Below are 22,356 nucleotides of genomic sequence, written 5' to 3'. Positions count from 1 at the left end.
CAAGCTGAAATGCAATACCGAAGTCCGGGCTTTGTCGAAGATTACTTGACCAAAATTTCAACCAATTTGGTTGAAAAATGAGGGCGTGACAGTGCCGCCTCAACTTTCACGAAAAGCCGGATATGACGTCATCAAAGACATTTATCAAAAAAATGAAAAAAACGTTCGGGGATATCAATCCCAGGAACTCTCATGTCAAATTTCATAAAGATCGGTCCAGTAGTTTGGTCTGAATCGCTCTACACACACACACAGACAGACAGACACACACACACACACACACACACACACACATACACCACGACCCTCGTCTCGATTCCCCCCTCTACGTTAAAATATTTAGTCAAAACTTGACTAAATATAAAAAGGAAAGAAACACGAAAAGGTAAAGAAGGGGAAAAAGATGACTTTTAGAACAAATCCTAGTGAACGTGAGCCTATAGTCTCTTTGAAAAAAGCAGGGTGGGCGTTTGCTAGGTAGTTACCCCTGTGCACAACTTTTGGCCCAAAGTGGGGGGTGGGCGTTTGCTAGATGGTGGGCTTATGCTAGGGATTTTACGGTATAAGGAGTTTCGATTATTTGGATAGATTCTTTTTTAACATTGTATAAATCATTACTTAGGCCGCATTTGGAATATGGTAATTTGGTATGGTCCCCATTTTTTAAACGACAATCTATTGCCTTAGAAAGAGTTCAAAGGAAGACGACATGCCTATTAAAGGATTTAAAAGAATTGACATATATATATTGAGAGACTTTACATTCTGGACCTACCATCGCTGAAATTTAGAAGACGCAGAGGTGATTTAATTCAGATGTTTAAAATTGTTAATAAAGTTGACGAGGTGGAAAGGGAAAACATTTTCAGCTTTGCTGATTAAGATTAATTATATTGAACATTGTAAAACAAATTTGAGGAAGATGTTTTTATTCACAGAACTGCACCCCTTTGGAATGCACTTGCACCTTCCATAAAAAAAAGCACAAACTGTTAACTCCTTCAAAAATCGGTTGGATGATGATATCCAAATTTTAACAATGAAATTTGATTTTGATGAGTAAATTGAACATGAATTAAATATCCTGAACGAGTAAATGCAGACCAAAGGAAAACAACAATGTTGAACAAATATTGATGGGACGATTATGGTTCTTAAGGCTTCTATATATATATATACGACTTGTGTGTGTGTGTGTGTGTGTGTGTGTGTGTGTGTGTGTGTGTGTGTGTCCGCGATGCACGGCCAAAGTTCTCGATGGATCTCTTTCTGAAACTTGGTGGCCATATTCAGGTACACCCCGGACACAACCTGGTCGATGAGATATTTCAACACGTGCTCTCAGCGCGCAGCGCTGAATCGATTTTGGTTTTTCTGTTCATCTTTCCAGATCCATTCCCACTAACTCTTCCTTATCTTCTCCAGTGTTTTGCGTTTATCTCCCTTCCTTCGTGTGGCGTCAATCCATATTCCCGTTGGTGTGTGTGTGTGACTCAGTCTCTCTCTCTGCCTCTCTCTCTCTCCCCGACTGAGTTCATTACACACACACACCGTGGCACACCGTCACACACACACACACGCACACGCACAAACGCATACGTACACACGGTATCGGTACACTGTGACACTCACACACAGAAAAACATCCGTGTATGTATATATTACGGTATCATGCAAGACTAAGATTAGAGAGGGAGAGAGGGGGACTGAGCGAGCGAGAAAGAAACTGAGAGCGAGAGACTGAAGACAGATGGAGAGAGAGAGAGAGGGGGAGGAGAGCGGGAGAGACAAGGGAGAGAGCGATTTAAAAGAGGTACAGAGAAAGAGCGATTGAAAGGTGCAGAGATAGAGACAGACAGACATACAGATCCGACAGACAGCCATGCAGACAATATATAGGATATGATATCGACACGTAGTTCTATTGAGACGTAGTGATAATGGCATGTGTGAATTGTGGCAATAGCACTACGTGCCGATAGCACTACTGTTTTTGGCAATTCGTGTCGATAGCACTACAGAAAATAGCGCAAACGATACGTAGCACAAATGACACGAAGCACTAGCGGGACGCACCGGAAACTTCTTTCCCGCCAAGCGAGCACCTGTGTTTGTCGTAAAAATATAACTTCCTGTTTGTCTGATTTGCTCGGTTTACTTCTTAAGAAAATATTATAACACTTAACAAAATTGCGTTTTATTTCTATATTAGTTTTTGTTTTGAAGATCGAGGTGTTGAAGTTATAGAAGTCGTGGGTTTACTTCCGCCCCACTTCCTGTTCTGTCAACGCAGGGACCTATGGTCAACGCAACGAAGCACTTGCCAAAATCTAATTCAGGTTTCTACCAATTACTTTTACATTTTACGCAGTAGAATAAAATAGGCGATGCTTGGTTAGAGTGATTTTGTCTTTTGTGTGGTAGCTCTCAACCGCGTATTTTTTCGTCTGGATAGGACAATCATCCATGAGCATAGACTGAAGTTCGGAAGTTCACTGACACTGGCACCAGTTCTGAGTTTGTTTGGCTTACTAACTGAAGGCTCTTTACGTCTTCTCAGTTACTAGGAGTAGGATTATTCTTTAGAAAAAAGTTATAAAAAACATTGTGTAGTCCAGTAGTAGTTGTGTGCTTGATTGCCAAGTTCCTCTCTATGAAGAATAAAATTGAAATACAGTCAGACCTGTCCATGACCACACAGGCGAACTTCCAAGCTCACTTGATGCTCCAATGATGTATACTATAAAACGCTTCAAACACTGAAAGTGAAAAAAGAGAGGGATGGACAGAAACACACAGAGAGTACTGACGAACGAAATTCAGAACAGTTAACGGAAACTGTTCTACCTTAAACTGATTGCATGCAAATTACAAGACAATTTAATTACACCAACAGATACATCTTGGAAGTTGAACGAGAGAAATGAAAATTATAACAAACCAGAATTTCTTTTCAATTTGTTTTCCCTCTCACAGTCTCAGTCTCATCCACAAGTACGGGTCACTGTCACAGCCAGGACGTCGCCAAGAGGACTGCATCAGTGCATGAATTGTGCACGTCAATTTCTGTTAGAGGTGAACAGCAATAATTTACAATACACATGCTAAGCCGGAGGCATTTAATAAAAGAAACCGCTTAGTGTAATCTTTGTCATGCTCAGCTTCTCACAGCTTCTTCATTAAGTCTTGGCGCGAGCAAACAATACCGCCAGTGGCTACTCAGGTTCGTGACCACCTTTAGCAGCCAATGAGTCTGCCAAGAGGAGGGTGTGGTAGGGATACTTTATGGAAGACAAAGACATAATGAGATTAGTCGTCACACAATAATCAGCCCTTTCTTTACCTTCTTCTTTTCAATACCCAGTACAGGTAGCTTCCGACTGAGTTCCATCAGCCCTCAACGCACTCAGATGTGATCGGTACTGTTGTTAGCAGTTTAACTTTACGAATAGAATGTGATGTGTGACTTTTTGCAGTTTGTGCAGGAATGATGGTACAGTTAAAGAGAAAGACGATGGGTTGTCATCTAAGAGTTGCTAAAACAAATTGAAACCGTCAGTTCGGACCGTAACTCACTAACTGGTCGCTTTAGACAGGTGGTTGCTATGGAAAGGTGAATTATAGAAACAATTCGTCGAGAATCCTTTGGGTGGTTGTTATGGGCAGGTGGTCATTATTGAGAAGTGGTCGCCAAGCCAGGTTCGACTGTAGATCTAACTGTCATCAAGATAAGTAACAAATGAGCTAGTCAAATGTTACTGGAGAGAGAGAGTGTGTGTGTCTGTCTGTGTGCACTGATGGCGGATTTAAGAAGACTTGTAAGCAATTCCATTGTGTCTTCTTCAGCTTATTCAGTTATTGTTAATCAATTTTGTTTCAAATGCAATACAAACACAGAACCTTATCACTAATCAGCGATGACGTTAAACAAAACAGACTCTCAAAATGAATGCTGGCAGGATTGGCATCCTGCTTGAACTGTGACAGTAGACTGAGTTAGACTAAGTGACTGTTGGAAACTTCCATGAAGGAATTTTTTGTTAACTGATACGGGTTGATTATCACTCAGCAAAATGTCTAATCTGAAGCACTGCTATTGTGCAGATACAGATACGCTCATGACATGCAGTATCAAGCAACCTGTCAGTGTCAAACCATCTGCACATCACTCAAACCACCTGCATACTTTTATCATTGAAGTTTGTCAATGCAAAAGACAGTTGCGATTGTTGTGACGATTGTACACTTGTGATTAAAAACAAAAAACTAGGGCGTTTTAAAATATGCTGGACAGTTTTTCACTTGTTATTCTCACTCTACAATGAGTTAGATCTTGGGACATAAAGGCATAATTTTAAGAATTGTACACATTTAATGCAAATGAACTATGTTCTTGTTATATGATTGAGAGGGTTGTCCGCACCTGAAGCGGGTATTCATCTAGTATAAAATATGTAAACTGATTTGCATTTAAGATGTGCTTCTCCATTTTCCCATGTTTTTCTTACAAGCCAACAAGGCAATCATTGATCTTATTTTATGATCTTGTCATAACAGTGAGGATTTTACAGTGACGATGTGCTGGGAAGTTTTAAAATGTTTGTTTTTGTCACAGTTTCAATTATCTATGACCTTGTGACTCCTGACATTTATGTTTAACAATTAAGTCATGTTCGGCACAACCCTCTAGAGATCTTTTTGCAGTTTCTCTGACTTTTCTGTGTTTTTCTGACTCTTTCAGACATTGCATGCACCCTGCGTGCATGATGGGTTTTGAGAGAAAAGTTGGCATCTGATGCAGCGAGAGCACACATCAGCCTCCAGATGGATAATTGCAAGACAGCTATAAATACCACTCTGGTCCAGCCATGTGACAACAAGTTACTTGACTCCTTTCCTCCTCTACTGAATGCTTCGGTAAGTCAACTTCAGAGCAATATATATAAAGCTAATTATCTTTGTCTGAACTTCCGATTCAAGAGACTGTCACTATCAGCATGGCAGAACAGAGGCAAGCAAGATTCAGTAGTGTACCAAGTTACAAAGATTTGTTCCCCATGGCTATGCTCATTAGACAGTAAACTGTCTATTTGGCAATTACACTACAAACTGCTGATTTATGTGTCTGCATGCTTGGGAATACGTGTCTGGGTATGTGTGCATGAGTGTGTGTGAGGGAGAGATACATAGAGAAAGAGAATGAAAGTTGATGTTTGTCAACAACGTACATCTTTATCAAACCAACATTGTGGAGAATGGTGGAGATACATTATGCTTTCAGGCCAGTGCATTTGAACAACTTGCTCATATCAACTTAAAATAATGCATTGTGTGTTTTCCCCACAGCACACTATGCACGTAAATGAAACAGTCAAGGCTAAATGAGAGACATTCTGAGTTGAGTTGAATTGAATTGAAAATTACCCGCACCTTTCCTTTATTGTAAAATCAAAGAATTATCTCAACTAAGAATCTTATTTAACTGTTGGAATTTTACATTTAGTGATTTACTTTGTGACAGGTTTGTGTGCTCCTCTCCCAAAATACAATGTAATGCAAGCATTTGTTGTTATCCAACATGTTTAGAAAACTAATTCACAAACAATTTTGATGAACTTTTTATAATTCAACGCTAATTGAGACTATTGATTTGGTCAACATTCAAAGCTGAGCCAAGGTAAGACACAGGAGCATTTGCTTACCTTCATGGTGTTTTTATTGAAAGGTAGGGTAGTGTTTATATTGTGTTTTGTTTGTTATTTTTTGTATGTTTGTTCAAATGCTAAATATAAAAATACCTAATTTCATGCTGCATGATTTCTGTGGGACAGACTGAGCTGGATCTGACGGCACCGCCAAGTGATGCTTTGCTGAAAAACAAAAAGACTGCCTGGATACAGGTGGCCGGGCAGCCAGGTAAGAGTCAAATGAGAGATGCTTTGACTGTCGTACCCATCACACGGTAGATCGGTAGCTCAGTTGGTAGCAAGCTGGCTTTGTATTCAGTTCTCCGCTATCGGTATGGGTTTGAATCAGAGGCACAACAGGTCTCTGAAGGCGGTTGGATCATATTTACCATCCTCAGTGCAAACAGTGAAAATCAAGGGACTTTGAAACACAGACGCCTATCATTTCTCCTCTGTATATTGGGGTATGTGCGGAGAGGTGCTGGCTTAAATCCAAACTCACTGTTCACAAAGAGATTTTTGAAACCATCAAACGCAAAGTAAATGACTTAGTTGAAGGCGCTAAAACTGCTTTCTTCTCTGCCCAGATTATAGGTAGTAGAACATGCAAAGAACTTTTTCAAAATTTCAATTCTCTGCTTGGAAAACAGACGGTTTCCAGCCTCCCCACCACCCATGACCCCAAGGACCTGCCAACTGTATTTTCTGACTACTTCACTGAGAAGATCGAAACCATCAGAAATAGCTTTCCTCCACCAGTGGCTTCGCCTCCGGCTTCACAATTAATAATAATAATAATAATAACGGGCATTTATAAAGCGCCTTATCAAAAGTTCAAAGCGCGGGACAACAATACATGTATACAAAAATCATACAATCACTGTCAGATTCAAACAACACATCATGCACATCTCACATCCCCAGACTCTATACTAAGGAACTATCCGTAGTGTTGTTGGAACAAGTGAGTTTTCAAATTGGACTTAAAAGATGAAATGGATGGAGAGTGACGTAATTGAAAGGGGAGTGAATTCCATAACTGAGATCCATAATACGAAAACGTGCGGAAGCCATGAGCCTTGCGTTTAAAGCGACCTTGACAGAGAAGTCGAGCATCATCAGAAGAACGAAGGGTGCGAGAGGGAGTGTAGAGAGAGACCAGTTCAGAAAGATAGGCAGGTGCCGATTCAGAGATGATATTGTAGCAGAAGCAGGCAGCTTTATACCTAATACGTTCAGATACAGGAAGCCAGTGAAGTTCTTTCATGAGAGGAGTGCAGGGTTGTCGATGCTGTGCTCTGAAAATGAGACGTGCAGCAGAGTGTTGTACTTTTTGCAAGGGTTGGAGAGTGGAGTCAGGGCAGCCTATGAGAAGGGAGTTGCAGTAATCTAATCTGGACAGAATGCAGGATGTAACGAGAGTTTTAGTGGCATCAACAGTGAGAAATTTTCTTATGGAACCTATTCTTCTGATCTCAAAGTAACATGTCTGACAGACTTTTTTGATGTGTTGTTTCATTGAGAGGTGGGAGTCCATGATGAACCCAAGATTCCTAGCACTATCAGAGAGAGAAATGTCACTAGAACCTACTGTGATGGAGGCTGGAAGGGAAGTGGTCGAACAGGAAGCTCCAGAGAAAAGAAGAAATTCAGTCTTGTCATCATTTAACTTGAGCATATTGTTTGTCATCCATGATTTAATATCTGAAGTGCAGTTTTGGAGAGTGTGCGTCACCGCTTGGATTTCTGTAGGCTTGCATGCTTGTTGGAGTTGTGTTTCGTCTGCAAAGAGGTAGTGATTGACTGCGTGTTGCTTGATGACGGCAGAGAGAGGAGTGGTGTATAGTACAAATAAAACTGGGCCTAGAACTGATCCCTGGGGAACGCCGAAACAGAGAGGAGATGGAGGAGATGAGAGATTATTGACAGACACATACTGACTACGGCCCTGTAGATATGAACTAAACCAGTGAAGAGCGGTAGAGTGAATGCCAAAAACAGATTCGAGACGAGAGAGCAGAACAGAGTGATCGATCGTATCGAACGCAGCTGAGTTATCCAAGAGAAGCAGAACTGATAGGTCATCATTATCCAGAGCAGAAAGAATGTCATTCACAACACGAAGCAAAACAGTCTCGGTGCTGTGGCCAGCCCTATACGCTGACTGAAGAGGGTTGCAGAGGTTGTTGGTTTCAAGGTGGGAGAGAAGCTGACTAAGCACTACTTTTTCCAGAATTTTAGAAATGAATGGCAAGTTGGAAACAGGCCTATAGTTTTTCAACTGATTTTTATCCAGAGATGGTTTCTTGATCAAAGGTTTAACTACTGCAGTTTTCAAGTCCATTGGCACAGTGCCAGAAGTGAGAGAAGAGTTGATTATGTTGGTTATGATGGGAAGAAAAAGGTCAAGGTTTTCATAAAACAAGTTGGTTCTTTGTTGGATAGCTTCATTCCTGTATCTGAGCAGTTTGTTTTGAAGATTTTGAAGAACACAGTGCCAAAGTCTTGTGAGCTAGACCCCATCCCCACCAACTTGTTTTATGAAAACCTTGACCTTTTTCTTCCCATCATAACCAACATAATCAACTCTTCTCTCACTTCTGGCACTGTGCCAATGGACTTGAAAACTGCAGTAGTTAAACCTTTGATCAAGAAACCATCTCTGGATAAAAATCAGTTGAAAAACTATAGGCCTGTTTCCAACTTGCCATTCATTTCTAAAATTCTGGAAAAAGTAGTGCTTAGTCAGCTTCTCTCCCACCTTGAAACCAACAACCTCTGCAACCCTCTTCAGTCAGCGTATAGGGCTGGCCACAGCACCGAGACTGTTTTGCTTCGTGTTGTGAATGACATTCTTTCTGCTCTGGATAATGATGACCTATCAGTTCTGCTTCTCTTGGATAACTCAGCTGCGTTCGATACGATCGATCACTCTGTTCTGCTCTCTCGTCTCGAATCTGTTTTTGGCATTCACTCTACCGCTCTTCACTGGTTTAGTTCATATCTACAGGGCCGTAGTCAGTATGTGTCTGTCAATAATCTCTCATCTCCTCCATCTCCTCTCTGTTTCGGCGTTCCCCAGGGATCAGTTCTAGGCCCAGTTTTATTTGTACTATACACCACTCCTCTCTCTGCCGTCATCAAGCAACACGCAGTCAATCACTACCTCTTTGCAGACGACACACAACTCCAACAAGCATGCAAGCCTACAGAAATCCAAGCGGTGACGCACACTCTCCAAAACTGCACTTCAGATATTAAATCATGGATGACAAACAATATGCTCAAGTTAAATGATGACAAGACTGAATTTCTTCTTTTCTCTGGAGCTTCCTGTTCGACCACTTCCCTTCCAGCCTCCATCACAGTAGGTTCTAGTGACATTTCTCTCTCTGATAGTGCTAGGAATCTTGGGTTCATCATGGACTCCCACCTCTCAATGAAACAACACATCAAAAAAGTCTGTCAGACATGTTACTTTGAGATCAGAAGAATAGGTTCCATAAGAAAATTTCTCACTGTTGATGCCACTAAAACTCTCGTTACATCCTGCATTCTGTCCAGATTAGATTACTGCAACTCCCTTCTCATAGGCTGCCCTGACTCCACTCTCCAACCCTTGCAAAAAGTACAACACTCTGCTGCACGTCTCATTTTCAGAGCACAGCATCGACAACCCTGCACTCCTCTCATGAAAGAACTTCACTGGCTTCCTGTATCTGAACGTATTAGGTATAAAGCTGCCTGCTTCTGCTACAATATCATCTCTGAATCGGCACCTGCCTGTCTCTCTCTACACTCCCTCTCGCACCCTTCGTTCTTCTGATGATGCTCGACTTCTCTGTCAAGGTCGCTTTAAACGCAAGGCTCATGGCTTCCGCACGTTTTCGTATTATGGACCTCAGTTATGGAATTCACTCCCCTTTCAATTACGTCACTCTCCATCCATTTCATCTTTTAAGTCCAATTTGAAAACTCACTTGTTCCAACAACACTACGGATAGTTCCTTAGTATAGAGTCTGGGGATGTGAGATGTGCATGATGTGCTGTTTGAATCTGACAGTGATTGTATGATTTTTGTATACATGTATTGTTGTCCCGCGCTTTGAACTTTTGATAAGGCGCTTTATAAATGCCCGTTATTATTATTATTATTATTATTATTATGTGTGTGTGTGTGTGTGTGTGTGTGTGCATGCCTGATCGCATGTGTGCAGCTTGTCTATTTGTGTGTGTGTGTGTGTGTGCAGCTTGTCTATTTAAAGTGAGACACTTCACACCAAAACTATGATAAATAGGGGAAGTTTGATAATCTACACTAGCATAGAATTTTGACCAGCCTTATGTTACAGGAACCTTTGCACCAGCAGGCCCCAACACCATCTGGAAGAAACGCATGGAGAAGGAGAATCATGAGACCAAGACTTACCAGGCCTTGATGGGCGAATCACTGAGGGATGTTGTACCCAAGTTTTACAGAGAAATTGAGTACCAAGGAGAGTGTATCCTTTCATTCTGTGATAATGTGAAAGTGTACCAGTTCATAACACAGTTGGATTTGTTTGGGTGATGTTGTTCTTGTTGTTGAAAACATCAAGAATCTCTTCTGTTTCTGTCGCCATAGTTGTGTACAGCGAAACTGTCAATTTCAAGAACCTCCCTCAAGTTGTAAGACTCCCCTCCCCCCTTTTCAATGCCTTAGTTTGTGTAATTTCCTGTTCACAACGCCAGTAAACTTACCTCCATTTTAAGACTTCTACTTTTTTTAAATCTTTTTTTCTCTAATTGTTTCTATGTCCAAGAGGGTTTTTTATACTGCTCTTAAAAAAAGTTAGTTACCTGGCAGAAGCCAGTTTTAAGTCAGTTGATGCCACATCATAACTTTATCTTTATAAGTGCATATGGATACATTCCTTTACTTGTGTTAGACTTCATTGAAATGGAGGACCTCCTGCAGCGCTTCTCGGACCCAAATATTATGGACATCAAAATGGGAAAAAGGTATTAGCTGTTGGTTGTGGTGATGGTGGTGGCAGGGTTGGTGGTGGTGATGCTGCTGCTGCTGCAGTTGTTGTTAACCTTCACTGTGCTTCTCTGCATCTGTAAAACTATTGGGAGTTCTTGATTGAGACTTTGTGTAATCCTCAAAGTCAAACACCACAGAACCTCCCTATCTACCAAATTTTAAAGGATTATCATTGTAAACAAACAAATAAACTGCAGGGACGTCATTTGAACTACACAGTCCGGATGTTGTGGGTCGTGGACGACCCATATGGAATTAAAGAAGGCACTTTACGGTATTTATCCCTATTCGGAATCGGATGATGTGGGTTGTGTGCGACCCATACCTTTTACATTGAATCCTTCTTTAGAAAGTATGGGTCGTACACAACCCACATCATCCAGACTGTGTAGTCAAAAGCGTGATCCGGTAAAGGTTAAACCAGAGCAGCCTAGTTGGTTTATGTAATTAGTAGTGTTGTCATTTCTGCTAAGCCATTAGTGCATGCTGAGTGGCTTATTAGTTTGCTGTTGTAGTAAAATGTTAGCACTCCTGGCCTGCTGATTTTGTATGATCAGGCCAGGGCCTCTCTGAACGGGTGCATTACTTTTCCGCAGCTGTAAAAAAAACATTTCGGAAACATCTAGTGCAATCCAATAATACGGAAACTAAGCATTATAAAAATATAAAAAGATTGAAATGGACGGCACTTATTTTGCAGAACTTTTCTGGAGCTGGAAGTAAAAAATCCTGTCTTGCGGAAAGACCTTTATGATAAAATGGTGATGATTGACCCTGATGCTCCTACTGAGGAAGAGAAGAAACAAGAAGCCATCACAAAGTTACGTTACATGCAGGTTAGTCAGACTGTCATCTCTGTCTCTGTCTCTCTCTCTCTCTCTCTCTCTCTCTCTCTCTCTCTCTCTCTCTCTCTCTCTCTCTCTCTCTCTCTCTCTCTCTCTCTCTCTCTCTCTCTCTCTTTTTTGCAGTGGCAGTCGTAGTTGTTTTTTTCTTTTAACAGTGACTTTCTTCAACCCTTGTGTGGCCATTAACAGAAATATATTAAAGACAAACTTATTGATTGACTGAAAAAAAGTGTTATTGTACCTTTGTATTCTAAACTTCCTTTTTTGCCTTCCAGTTTCGTGAACAGGAAAATTCAACTGCGGACCTTGGCTTCAGAAAAATACGGGTGAGTAAAAAGTTTTTCCTTCAAAACATTCTCATTAAGACAATGGACATTATCTGACGTTTCAGTAACCATTTATTTCGTGTCAGGCTCAAGACAAACCCAAAAACGTTGCTTCTGAGAGCCGTCTTGCTGGCTTTGATGTGGTCTTGTTACAGTGGAACCCCCCTTTTAAGACCCCCCAATTTAGGACCCCCTCCTTTTTGAGACCTGATTTTCTCAGATTTGTTAAGGTCTTAAAAGGGGGGGGGGGGGGGGGTTCTACTGTACTGCAATGTGGTCATGGGTAACTTCCAGAAGTAATTAATTGAAAACATCCAGTTAGATCAGTCAACCAATGAAGGGCAGAACTCTCCATCCTTTGTTTTATTTGCCCAGCAAGGAGTTTTTTCAGTAAGTTTGTGAAAGGAAATGTTTTATTTGAAAGTCAGTATTTGGTTATGTTTTTTTGTTTTGTTTTGTTGTTTAGTTCAGGACATCAAACTAAATAATACCCTTTAGAGAGAAGAACAGACAGAAGAGAAAGTGTGAGTATGTATGTATGTGAAAGTGTGAGCACATGTACCAGTAAAGGGAGAGGAAGTTTGAAGTCTGCGGGTGTTCTGTTCAGAGTATGCATTTTAGACATTATTATCAGTTGATTTTTATCATCATCATTTCAGATGTCTGGTCAACCTCCCAACACAAATCTGAAAAAGACAAAACGGAAAGAACAGCAGGTGAGTAATTTATGTATGCTATAAACAATTATAGGTTTGAACTGTTGCTATAAACAATTATAGGTTTAAACTGCTGCTATAAACAATTATTGGTTTAAACTGTAAGTTGTTAATTTTTTCTTCACTTTCTGTTGTTAGCGGTGATTGGTTTCTTTTATAAGTCAACATACTCTAAACTTGTATACCCTTTCTTTACTTAGTTCTGAAATACCTTTCCAGGTAGCAGAGGTGATGCTGAGTTTTTTCAAGAGCCAGATGTCCCCGCTGAAGTCCTTGTTAACAAGACTCATTGAAATCAGGGACAAGTTTGAGAACTCAATATTCTTCAAAGGGCATGAAGTAAGTTTTCTTGTCTCCCTTTCTGTGACTTTTTGAATCTCTTTCTAAGAGGACATCAAATGCACTAGACAGTCAATATTTTTCACTGCCTGGTGAATGAACAAACAAAATCTGGTAGTACAAATGACAACTTATGATGTGTAAGAAAAGTTTGTCGGGTTTTTTTCTTCTCATAACAACTGTGCTTCCTTGGTCCTCAGTTCTTGAAAAGAAACTGTCATGATGACATCTGCTGGTAATAGTGAGTTGTAAAATATGGTGAACTTGTTTATATAAAAAGAAATGTGCAAGAAGAGCGCCCATGTAAGAATCCTACACACAAAAACTAATGTTTAAAGAAGTAGTTATTGTAATTGTAAGCTATGTTCCTCATACTCTGCCAACACATACAAACAAGATCAGATTCTCACTTCAGTCAACCTTGGTTTCTTTCATTAGAAGTAAAAGGTTGAAGGTGTGCAGTTAGACTGAGGGCTCACATAGCTTGGCCGTTCATGGGGGCACTGAGTGAGGGGCTTGGATAAGACACATTGGACTTGCTGACATACACCTTTCAGGGGACAATATCCAGGGTAGTCAAAGATTGATCTGAGCTACATACAGTCCCCTCTTTTTTCACAAGCCAATGACAAATCTTAAACAGAATCCTAACATTCTTTATTCAAGACAAACAAATAATAAGAAAGGTTAGTTTATGGAATGTTTAATTATAATCAAAACAGAATGTTCACTAGAATTTGGCTCCATCAAACTTGAAAGTGGACGAAAATTGCGGTACACAAGAATGATAATGAAATGGACATCACTTAGCTTTGGATGTTGTTTCTTCAAAGATGGCAGGATACAAAAATCAAACCGGTTAGTTAGTGTTATCAACTTTAACCCTTTCCCTGCCTGACCTTGCTTTAACGGGCAACAAACCGTTCAATAAACAAACAATGTGCGCATATGTGGTGTATTTAACTTCAAGGGCTCATTGTAAGTTGTCAGTTCAGGTAAATACAGGTCATGCTGATCCATCAGTGTTCTGTTGTCACCTTTGAAATTGTCCAAGATGGAACGATTGTATTGCCTCTGCACACGTGAACCTTTGCCTATGTTTTTGTGTGTTTGTTTTTGTCTTATTCTTTCTTTTTTTTCACCTATAGATCATTGGCAGTTCTCTCCTTATCGTGTATGACGAGGACAGTTGTAATGCATGGATGATCGACTTCGCAAAGACTTTTCCAGTGGACACCGGTCTGACCCTAGACCACCGAACCTCATGGGAAATCGGCACTCACGAAGACGGCTACCTCAGTGGGCTGGACAATTTAATACAAGTCAGTTGCTTTGTTATTTACTGGTTGGTTGGTTGGTTGGTTGGTAGTGAAAGGGTAGGACAGAAGCACAAGCCAAAGCGACTTGGTATCAACGTTTTTAATTTTATTTGTAGAGAAGAAAGAAGTTCCTGCCCAAAACAAACAATTTAACAATAAGTCACTTTTTCACAATGAGAGAAACTGCTTCAAATAACATAACAATAAAAAGGAGAAACACTAGAAAAACCATCTTTACTTAACACACAATGGTTGATAACAAACAAAGAATATCACAAGCTTTGAATGCGATGAGATCATAGTGTTTGGTGATTTTAATTGCGTTCTGAATAATGAAATGGATGTTATAGCTGGCGAGAATCATTCAAGTGATAACGTTGCAAATGAATGATTTAGATGTTTATTTGAGTACGAATCCTCACTGCAATGATACCGAAGCAAAGCGTGAACACGTGAAAATGCAACTTGAGTTGATGGAAATAAAAAGAGCACGAGAGCCGCTCAGGTTAGAGCTCACACTAAATGGGTCGAGGAAGGGGAGAAAAACACACAATATTTTTTGTGTTTGGAAAAAGCATGTGCAAAATTTTGTGCAAAGGTTATGGATCGCGTGAAAGATGATCAAGGGCGAGTGTGTACAGATCAAAAACAAATGCACAGTGTGCAAAAAAAGTTATTTATGAATCTTAATCCTTGTAAAATAAAGTTCAATTCAATTCAAAAACAAAAAAACAAAACAAAAGAATATAACAAGACAAGAACTTAAGAAGTCAAGAGAAAAGCCTAAACACCATTTACACTGAAACTTTTATTCATGCAGCATTCACACAGTTGACTGCAGGGCAGGTAGCATGGCCTGAGAAAACTTTCACACAGATGTAAGTACTGAAGAAAAAAAAGAAACACTTCTAATCTACCAAGACGTAAATAACATTCTAACAAAACAAAACTACAAAAAAAATTACTTCACATATCAAGGGAGATAATCCTTTTTTAGAATTTGAGTACATAAAAACACATTATTCTTTTTACTGAAACTTTGTTTAATCACTCAAAAAGCATTGCATTTACCTATCAAATGCTGACAAAAAGAACCGTGGAACACTTGTATACGCAATTTACTTTAGAACAACAACCAACTGCAACAAACAGTTCAAAGAAAGCGCAGAGATCAAAGACTCGTAACAAAGCATTCAGCGGAATGGAATGGTTAAAATGAATGCAGTGAAGTGATCAGTTACCAAAGAGGGAAGGGATCTCAGATTCAGCTCTACCTAGTATCTTTAGCCTTCATGCGTGCTACAGAGGTACCTGCGATGTGTGGCCCCTCCGATGAGAGGACACCTCATTAAAAGGACACATCCTGGAGTCCCTTTGTCTACTATCTCTACCAAAATATGCCTGTCGTGACAGGCCACCTGCAATGTAGGGACTCTTTTGGCTGGTCCCAAGGGTGTCCTTTCATCGCAGGTACCACTGTACAGTGACAGCACTGTGCCGCTGGCACTAAAATGGCCATCAAAACTACCAGAAATCCACAAACTGTGTTTCTGGCACTACACTTTCAATCAAAACTCGATTAAATACTCCTGAAAACCTATAATATATAAAAATGATAGTTATGACCTTCAACTTTCCATCAAAATAAAGAATTTGGTGTACAAACTTATTTTTGTGACAGGGTTACGCAGAAGTCTCCCTTCACAGCAGCTCTGACGACTTGTCTGCTAGCGTTGACAGTTGAGTGTTGGCTATTCATAGTAGCTTGACATTTCTTGTACGCCAGTCGCATGTTACACCTGTCAATTGTTGCCACGCGGCATTCGCGACCAAAATGGGTGTGGTCTCAGTCTTTCGAAATACTTGAAGACACCCCCATATAACCAGGTTTAAAATCTATTTTGATTGTTTATTCGTCAGATGCATGTATTCCCTGAGCTGCACATCGTCCAGCAAGAATGTTTTCAAAGGTTGTCAAAGGCACCGGGTTTGTTCCGCTTTTTGAGCATTTTGATGAAATAAAAGCGGGTTTTCCATTTCATTTCTCATCTTTTCAATTTGCTCACCAACATAAGTAGCTTCAAATATAGTTGACCTTAAATACAGCATGGTTGTGTGTGTTTTTGACCGATTCATCATCAAAAGTCAAGCCAAATAGAAAAGAAATCCGCCTGCCTCACCGCTTTTAATGGAAACGCGAGCACTAAAATTCGCCTGCTGCCAGCCTTTTCGTCGCTGCTGCCGCCGCCGTCACATCGCTACATGGAAACATAGCTTTACTCTTTCACATCCCTTGAAAACCTCAACAGAGTTATTGTGTAATATCGCCTGTTGAAGCAGGTTTTCAGCACCATGTCTCCTGTGTTGTTTTTATGATTAAAAATAAATGCCTTTGAACTGACATAAATTGTTTTTTCCTTGTGCAGATTGTGCAAAACATTGTGGATGGTAAGTTTGGTCCAGACCTGGGTGTTGCCAATGACAACAGCTGATGACATTCAGGACCAATCGCCTAGACAACCTGTCTCTCTGAAGGGTAGATTACTGGCTCAATTGAACTCTCAACTGATACAACATTCTCACCCAAGGAAGAAATATCTTCCGGGCAGGACCAAGGGTATAAGTACTAGCGCGAATACAGATGAGGGTCTTTGTCATTGTGTGAAATTTGAAGAGGCTATTTTTTTTTATATGTAAACGGTTCTGTTCAGTCCGGTGCCAGAATCCAAAAATAGAGTCCATTGCCAGAATCTAGTTCTATTTGGAGCAAGGAGTTCAAGGAATATGCGTACATTGACTCACAAGCGAACTTGACATGTTGGACACGCAATCCAGTATGAGGATGCCACTGTCAGGGCCTTATCTCCAGATGGAAGGCAAACTGATCCTTACATTGTCAGCATATTCTAATTTGTCAGCATTGCCATCAATTATTCAAATGAGCATTGCAAATTATTCAAAGGAGAAGTCAGAGACTGACAGCACGGTTGTCATTGCATGATTGGGTATTCATACTAACCCCTGTCTACCTCTGTGTGTGTGTGTGTGTGTGAAATAAAATGCATATCATGATACATGTATTATCTCTTTGTGTTTTAGGGGAAAAGTTGAAGCCGAAATGTTACAATCCTATTTTTCATTCCAATTCTTGTCAGTTGGCATGAAAACAGACTATTTCTTCTTGAAAACTTTTAATTGTATGTGTTAATCTTGCCCTTAATTCTTCAGAACTAGTCATTTACTGCAGTTTCTGTAAACAGATATGGTCTTTTTATGTTGAAGCATAAATGTGTACGTAGCTGTATTAGCTTTAAAAATAGACTATTGTACAAACAAAGAAAAATTCCCAGCAAATGATGTTGTGAGATGGTGGGATTTGATGTTGAGAGAATATTATCAGGGCCAACCATGATGCCATTCCCACTCTCGAGACTTGTGAAAAAAGACCATCATAGGTTGCCGCGGTAGGAGGGTTGCTCGCTTGATTGCTTGTTTGTTTGTTCATTTGCATAATATTAGGTGGTTTTTTGTGTGCCAATTTCACGGATCATGCCGAAATATGTATATGTGTTGCTCTGATGAGCAGCATTGATGCAGCGTGCCTCTCAGTTAGGAGTGAAAGGGGGGTGCTCTGATGAGCAGCATTGACGCAGCGTGCCTCTCAGTTAGGAGTGAAAGGAGGGTGGGGGGTCTCTTGAACACCTTTTTAAAACTTTGATGTTCACCTTGTGCTGCGTAGGTGGAAAACTTCAACAATCATGTTTGTGCTTTATAAAAAAAAAAAATATTAACACAAAGCCAGCTGCATTCATTTCAGTACGGTACTTGTAAAATGCAGGGAGAGGTTTATTTTCAATTATTTGAAGAGCTAAATTTCGGACTATGAGTATTTGGACCAAACACAGTTTGAAAAGAAAATCTGAAGAGGAGTAAGAAAAAAATAAGGGCACATATTTGCTTAAAACAAAGCCTGGATCTTGAAAGTATAAGTGCTTGTATTCGTATCACCTTTAAGGATTTTCCTTCTGCTTTTGATACAAACAACGCGGCCCTATCTTTTAAAAAAAGACTTTTAGACCTTAGCAGGAATTAAATCTAGAAATGCCTGTGTCACAGAGATGATTTAATAGAAATAAAGTGATGGAGGCTTGGTGATGTTGTATCGGTCCTTTAGTGGCTTCAAATGGAAAAGAAGAAAGTGTTTTGGCCAGGTTACATACTGGTCACACTGATCTCACACATGTTCATCTGCTCAAAAGAGAAGAGGCACCATGGTGCCACGCCTGTGATACTGGTTTTACTGTGAGTCATTTTATCACTGAGTGTGCTGATCTGTATGATCAACGAGAAAAGTATTTTGGCACCTCGAGCTTGAAACGTATTTTTACAGAGGTCAGCTCTACAGCTCTTTTTGGGTTTTTAAAGGAGTATGGTCTTTATTTTAAAATTTGAATTTTAAAACTACTTAATTTGTTTGACATATAGGTGTTTTGCTTTGACTTTTTTTGTTGCCTTCGGGTGATGTTACTGATTTTGTGTATTAGAATTGTCTTAATCTAAATATGTGTAATGATTAACTTGTGGGGTCCTGATTTGGCCTATTATGGTCCGCTGGACCCGAAAAGCAACAGCCAACCAACCAACCAACCAACCATGTTGTATCGGATATATATATAACTACTCTCAACACTGGCGTTTCCCAAGGGTGGTTCCTTCTTCTTGCATTAATTAGTTTTACAGTGAAACCCGGCTATATTGAAGTAGGCTATATTGAAATCCCGGCTATATTGAAGAATTTTTCAGGTCCCGGCTGAAGCTCTACTTTTTCTTTGTTTAAAAATGTTGGCTACATTGAAGTCGGCTATATTGAAATCCCGGCTATATTGAAACAAAAATTAAACCCACTGGACGTTTTTACCTGGCTATATTAAATGTTTGCTCCAAAGATTTGTTTAACTTTTTATTTTTGAGAACAATGACTGCGCGGGCGCCGAATGATATGACACGCCTCTGTCAGCGCAATCAGTTGAGGAAGGGGAGAGGCCAGATCAGCATCAACTTTCGAGTCAGGAGGTCTCTGATAACAATTACAGTCTAACAATGCCGCGGGCCTCTGGCAGCTACGCCATGTAGTCTTGTGGTGCCTAGATCTCCCCGACTTAATTTCTCTTGTTCATGCGAGTAGTTTCCCTTTGTACACTAGCAAAAATGGCTGCAAAACAAACAAGTCGCGTAAGGCGAAATAACAACATTTAGTCAAGCTGTCGAACTCACAGAATGAAACTGAACGCACTGCATATTTTTCACAATGACCGTAGTCCGCCGCTCGTACAAAAGGCAGTGAAATTAACGAGCCTGTTTAGCGCGGTTGTGGTTGGGCTGTGCTGCAAAGCACGCTTTTCTGTACCTCTCTTCGCTTTAACTTTCTGAGCGTGTTTTTAATCCAAACATATCATATCTATATGTTTTTGGAATCAGGAACCGACAAGAAATAAGATGAAATTGTTTTTAAATCGATTTCGGAAATTTAATTTTAATCATAATTTTTATTTTTAGAGCTTGTTTTTAATCCGAATATAGCATATTTATATGTTTTTGGAATCAGAAAATGATGAAGACTAAGATAAACGTAAATTTGGATCATTTTATATAAAAAAAAATTTAATTGCAATTTTCGAATTTTTAATGACTAAAGTCATTAATTAATTTTTAAGCCTCCAAGCTGAAATGCAATACCAAAGTCCAGCCTTTGTCAAAGATTGCTTGACCAAAATTTCAATCAATTTGATTGAAAAATGAGGGTGTGACAGTGCCGCCTCAACTTTTACAAAAAGCCGGAATCCAAAAAATGAAAAAAATGTCGGGGGATATCATACCCAGGAACTCTCATGTCAAATTTCATAAAGATCGGTCCAGTAGTTCACTCTGAATTGCTCTACACACACACACGCACACAGACAGACAAGACACACACACACACACACACACCACGACCCTCGTCTCGATTCCCCCTCTATGTTAAAACATTTAGTCAAAACTTGACTAAATGTAAAAAGGGTGAGTCTGACAATTAAAAGAAAAATCGAGCTTATTCAGAAGCTGGAAACTGGCTGCAAAAAAAGGAAGGAAGTAGCTGAGGAATATGGAATGTGTGTTTGTGTGTGTAAGGGAGGGGGGGCGTGCGTGTGTGTGAGTGTGTGTCCGTGTGTGTGTGTGTGCAGAACTGAAACCAAGGAGGCTCAAAGAACAACAGCCAACGGGTGAAAGATTAATGGGAATATATCTCACATCAAACGCAATGTGTGGACACAGAAATAAGAACGTATAGTGAAAAAAAGTTCGGTTATATTGAATTTCTGAAGGAACAAGGAGGGAAATTCAATATAACCGAGAATTGCCTATATTGAAGTTCCGGCTATATTGAAGGTCTTCCCGGGTCCCGTGCCACTTCAATATAGCCGGGTTTCACTGTATTTACTCTTGCAGAATCGTTCTAACTCGCCTCTATCACTACCGGCACGGTTGGCCTAGTGGTAAGGCGTTCGCCCCGTGGTCGTGGGTTCGAACCCCGGCCGGGTCATACCTAAGACTTTAAAATTGGCAAACTAGTGGCTGCTCCGCCTGGCGTCTGGCATTATGGGGTTAGTGCTCTGACTGGTTGGTCCGGTGTCATAATAATGTGACTGGGTGAGACATGAAGCCTGTGCTGCGACTTCTGTCTTGTGTGTGGCGCACGTTATATGTCAAAGCAGCACCACCCTGATATGGCCCTTCGTGGTCGGCTGGGCGTTAAGCAAACAAACAAACCTCGATCACTTCATAGATTTGCGATGTTATGGTTGTTGCTCGACTGAGAGGTGAACGCCCATTCTCCCATTAGTTCTTTGAACTGATGCAATGGACAAGATGTTCATGGAAAGCTTGATTGAAACTGATTACTGGAGGAGGAGAGGCCAATTCAATCCTGTTGTTACCAATCAGCAAGTCTTTGAAACTGTTCTTCCTGTTATTACGGAGGATTCCAACCATTTCAGACCAAAGCTAAACATTTGTATGACTATACAGATGGCATTTAAAAAGACAGCCTCAATTAGTCCCACTTTCTCCAATGAAAATTTTTAAAAAAATTGTTCTGAACGGACCAGTTCTTCAGTCTGTTGTCAAACTGCAATCCATAGAATTCACAGGATTAGTGTTGTTCCAAGGCTTGGTATTCTTTCTGTATTGAATGATTGCTTGGCGACAGTCTTCAAAACTGTTGGCAGGATTCATTTTTCCTAACTTGCACTATGTGCACGCTTATTTTGACTCAGACAACTATTAAGGCCGTGTAAAAAAGAAAATATACTGACGTCCAAAAGAAACGCGAAAAATATTATTTATTTTACAAATAATTTTGTTCTGGATTAACAAAAGTTGCGTTATTTTTGGCAGCCAGTATTATCAAGACCGATGTCTGAGGAAGGTGTATTGTGAATTTTACCGCATCAGCGCACTTGCAATCCACGTAAAGCCCGAGTTAGCTGATACATTTTTCTTGTGCAGTTCAGCTACACGTGCAAGAAAAGCACAAAAGCTGATCAGTGAGTGGTGTTCACTGTCACTAGAGGATACAACTGGCACAAAGTTACAGGTTTCATCAGTCCCTCAAGCGACGCTATCACCATGCCAAGACTCACTTCTGCTGAACGCGAGAGAGCCATTGGACGTCTGGAGGCTGGGGACACGCCGGAAGCCGTGGCTGCGACTTTCCAATGTCACATATCCACCATTTATCGTCTCCTGCAGCGGTTTGTGATAACTGGCTCTACTGCTGATGCCGAGCAAAGCGGCAGACCCCGAGTGACGACGCCAAGGCAAGATCGGCACATTTTCCGCAGCCATGTTGCACATCCCTTCAGAACAGCTGCAGAAACAGCCAGAACTGTTATAGGGACACACCAGGCACCCATTTCTAGGCAAACGGCCAGCCGGCGACTGCGCTTCCGGGGGCTGAAGAACTGCCGTCCAGCCAGGGGACCCGTCCTCTCCGTGCGCCATAGACAGGCACGCCTGCATTGGGCGCAAGGCCTTCTCAACTGGAACAATGTTCGCTGG

At 40.6% G+C, this 22,356-nt stretch overlaps 1 protein-coding gene across 2 annotated transcripts; it reads left to right on the top strand.

Annotated features, from left to right (window-relative positions):
* The first annotated feature begins 2,127 nt into the window (after positions 1-2,127).
* On the top strand, positions 2,128-21,066 carry LOC138959168 (inositol-trisphosphate 3-kinase homolog). 2 transcript variants are annotated; one of them, XM_070330545.1, is made up of 12 exons: positions 2,128-2,339; positions 2,977-3,075; positions 4,742-4,917; positions 5,832-5,916; positions 10,041-10,190; positions 10,617-10,689; positions 11,415-11,550; positions 11,835-11,885; positions 12,545-12,601; positions 12,821-12,940; positions 14,089-14,262; positions 16,686-21,066. In XM_070330545.1, the coding sequence occupies exons 3-12, from the start codon at positions 4,825-4,827 to the stop codon at positions 16,749-16,751; spliced, it is 1,005 nt and encodes a 334-aa protein (XP_070186646.1). In that variant the 5' UTR covers positions 2,128-2,339; positions 2,977-3,075; positions 4,742-4,824; the 3' UTR covers positions 16,752-21,066. The 2 variants fall into 2 exon arrangements, with proteins under 2 accessions (XP_070186646.1, XP_070186647.1); XM_070330546.1 differs by lacking the exon at positions 2,977-3,075.
* The last annotated feature ends 1,290 nt before the right edge of the window (positions 21,067-22,356 follow it).

The sequence above is a fragment of the Littorina saxatilis genome, linkage group LG2, assembly GCF_037325665.1.
Source record: "Littorina saxatilis isolate snail1 linkage group LG2, US_GU_Lsax_2.0, whole genome shotgun sequence".
Classification (NCBI taxonomy): Eukaryota; Metazoa; Mollusca; class Gastropoda; order Littorinimorpha; family Littorinidae; genus Littorina; species Littorina saxatilis.
The sequence above is the reverse complement of the archived record's forward strand: the minus strand, read 5'-3'. Positions and strand labels throughout refer to the sequence as shown.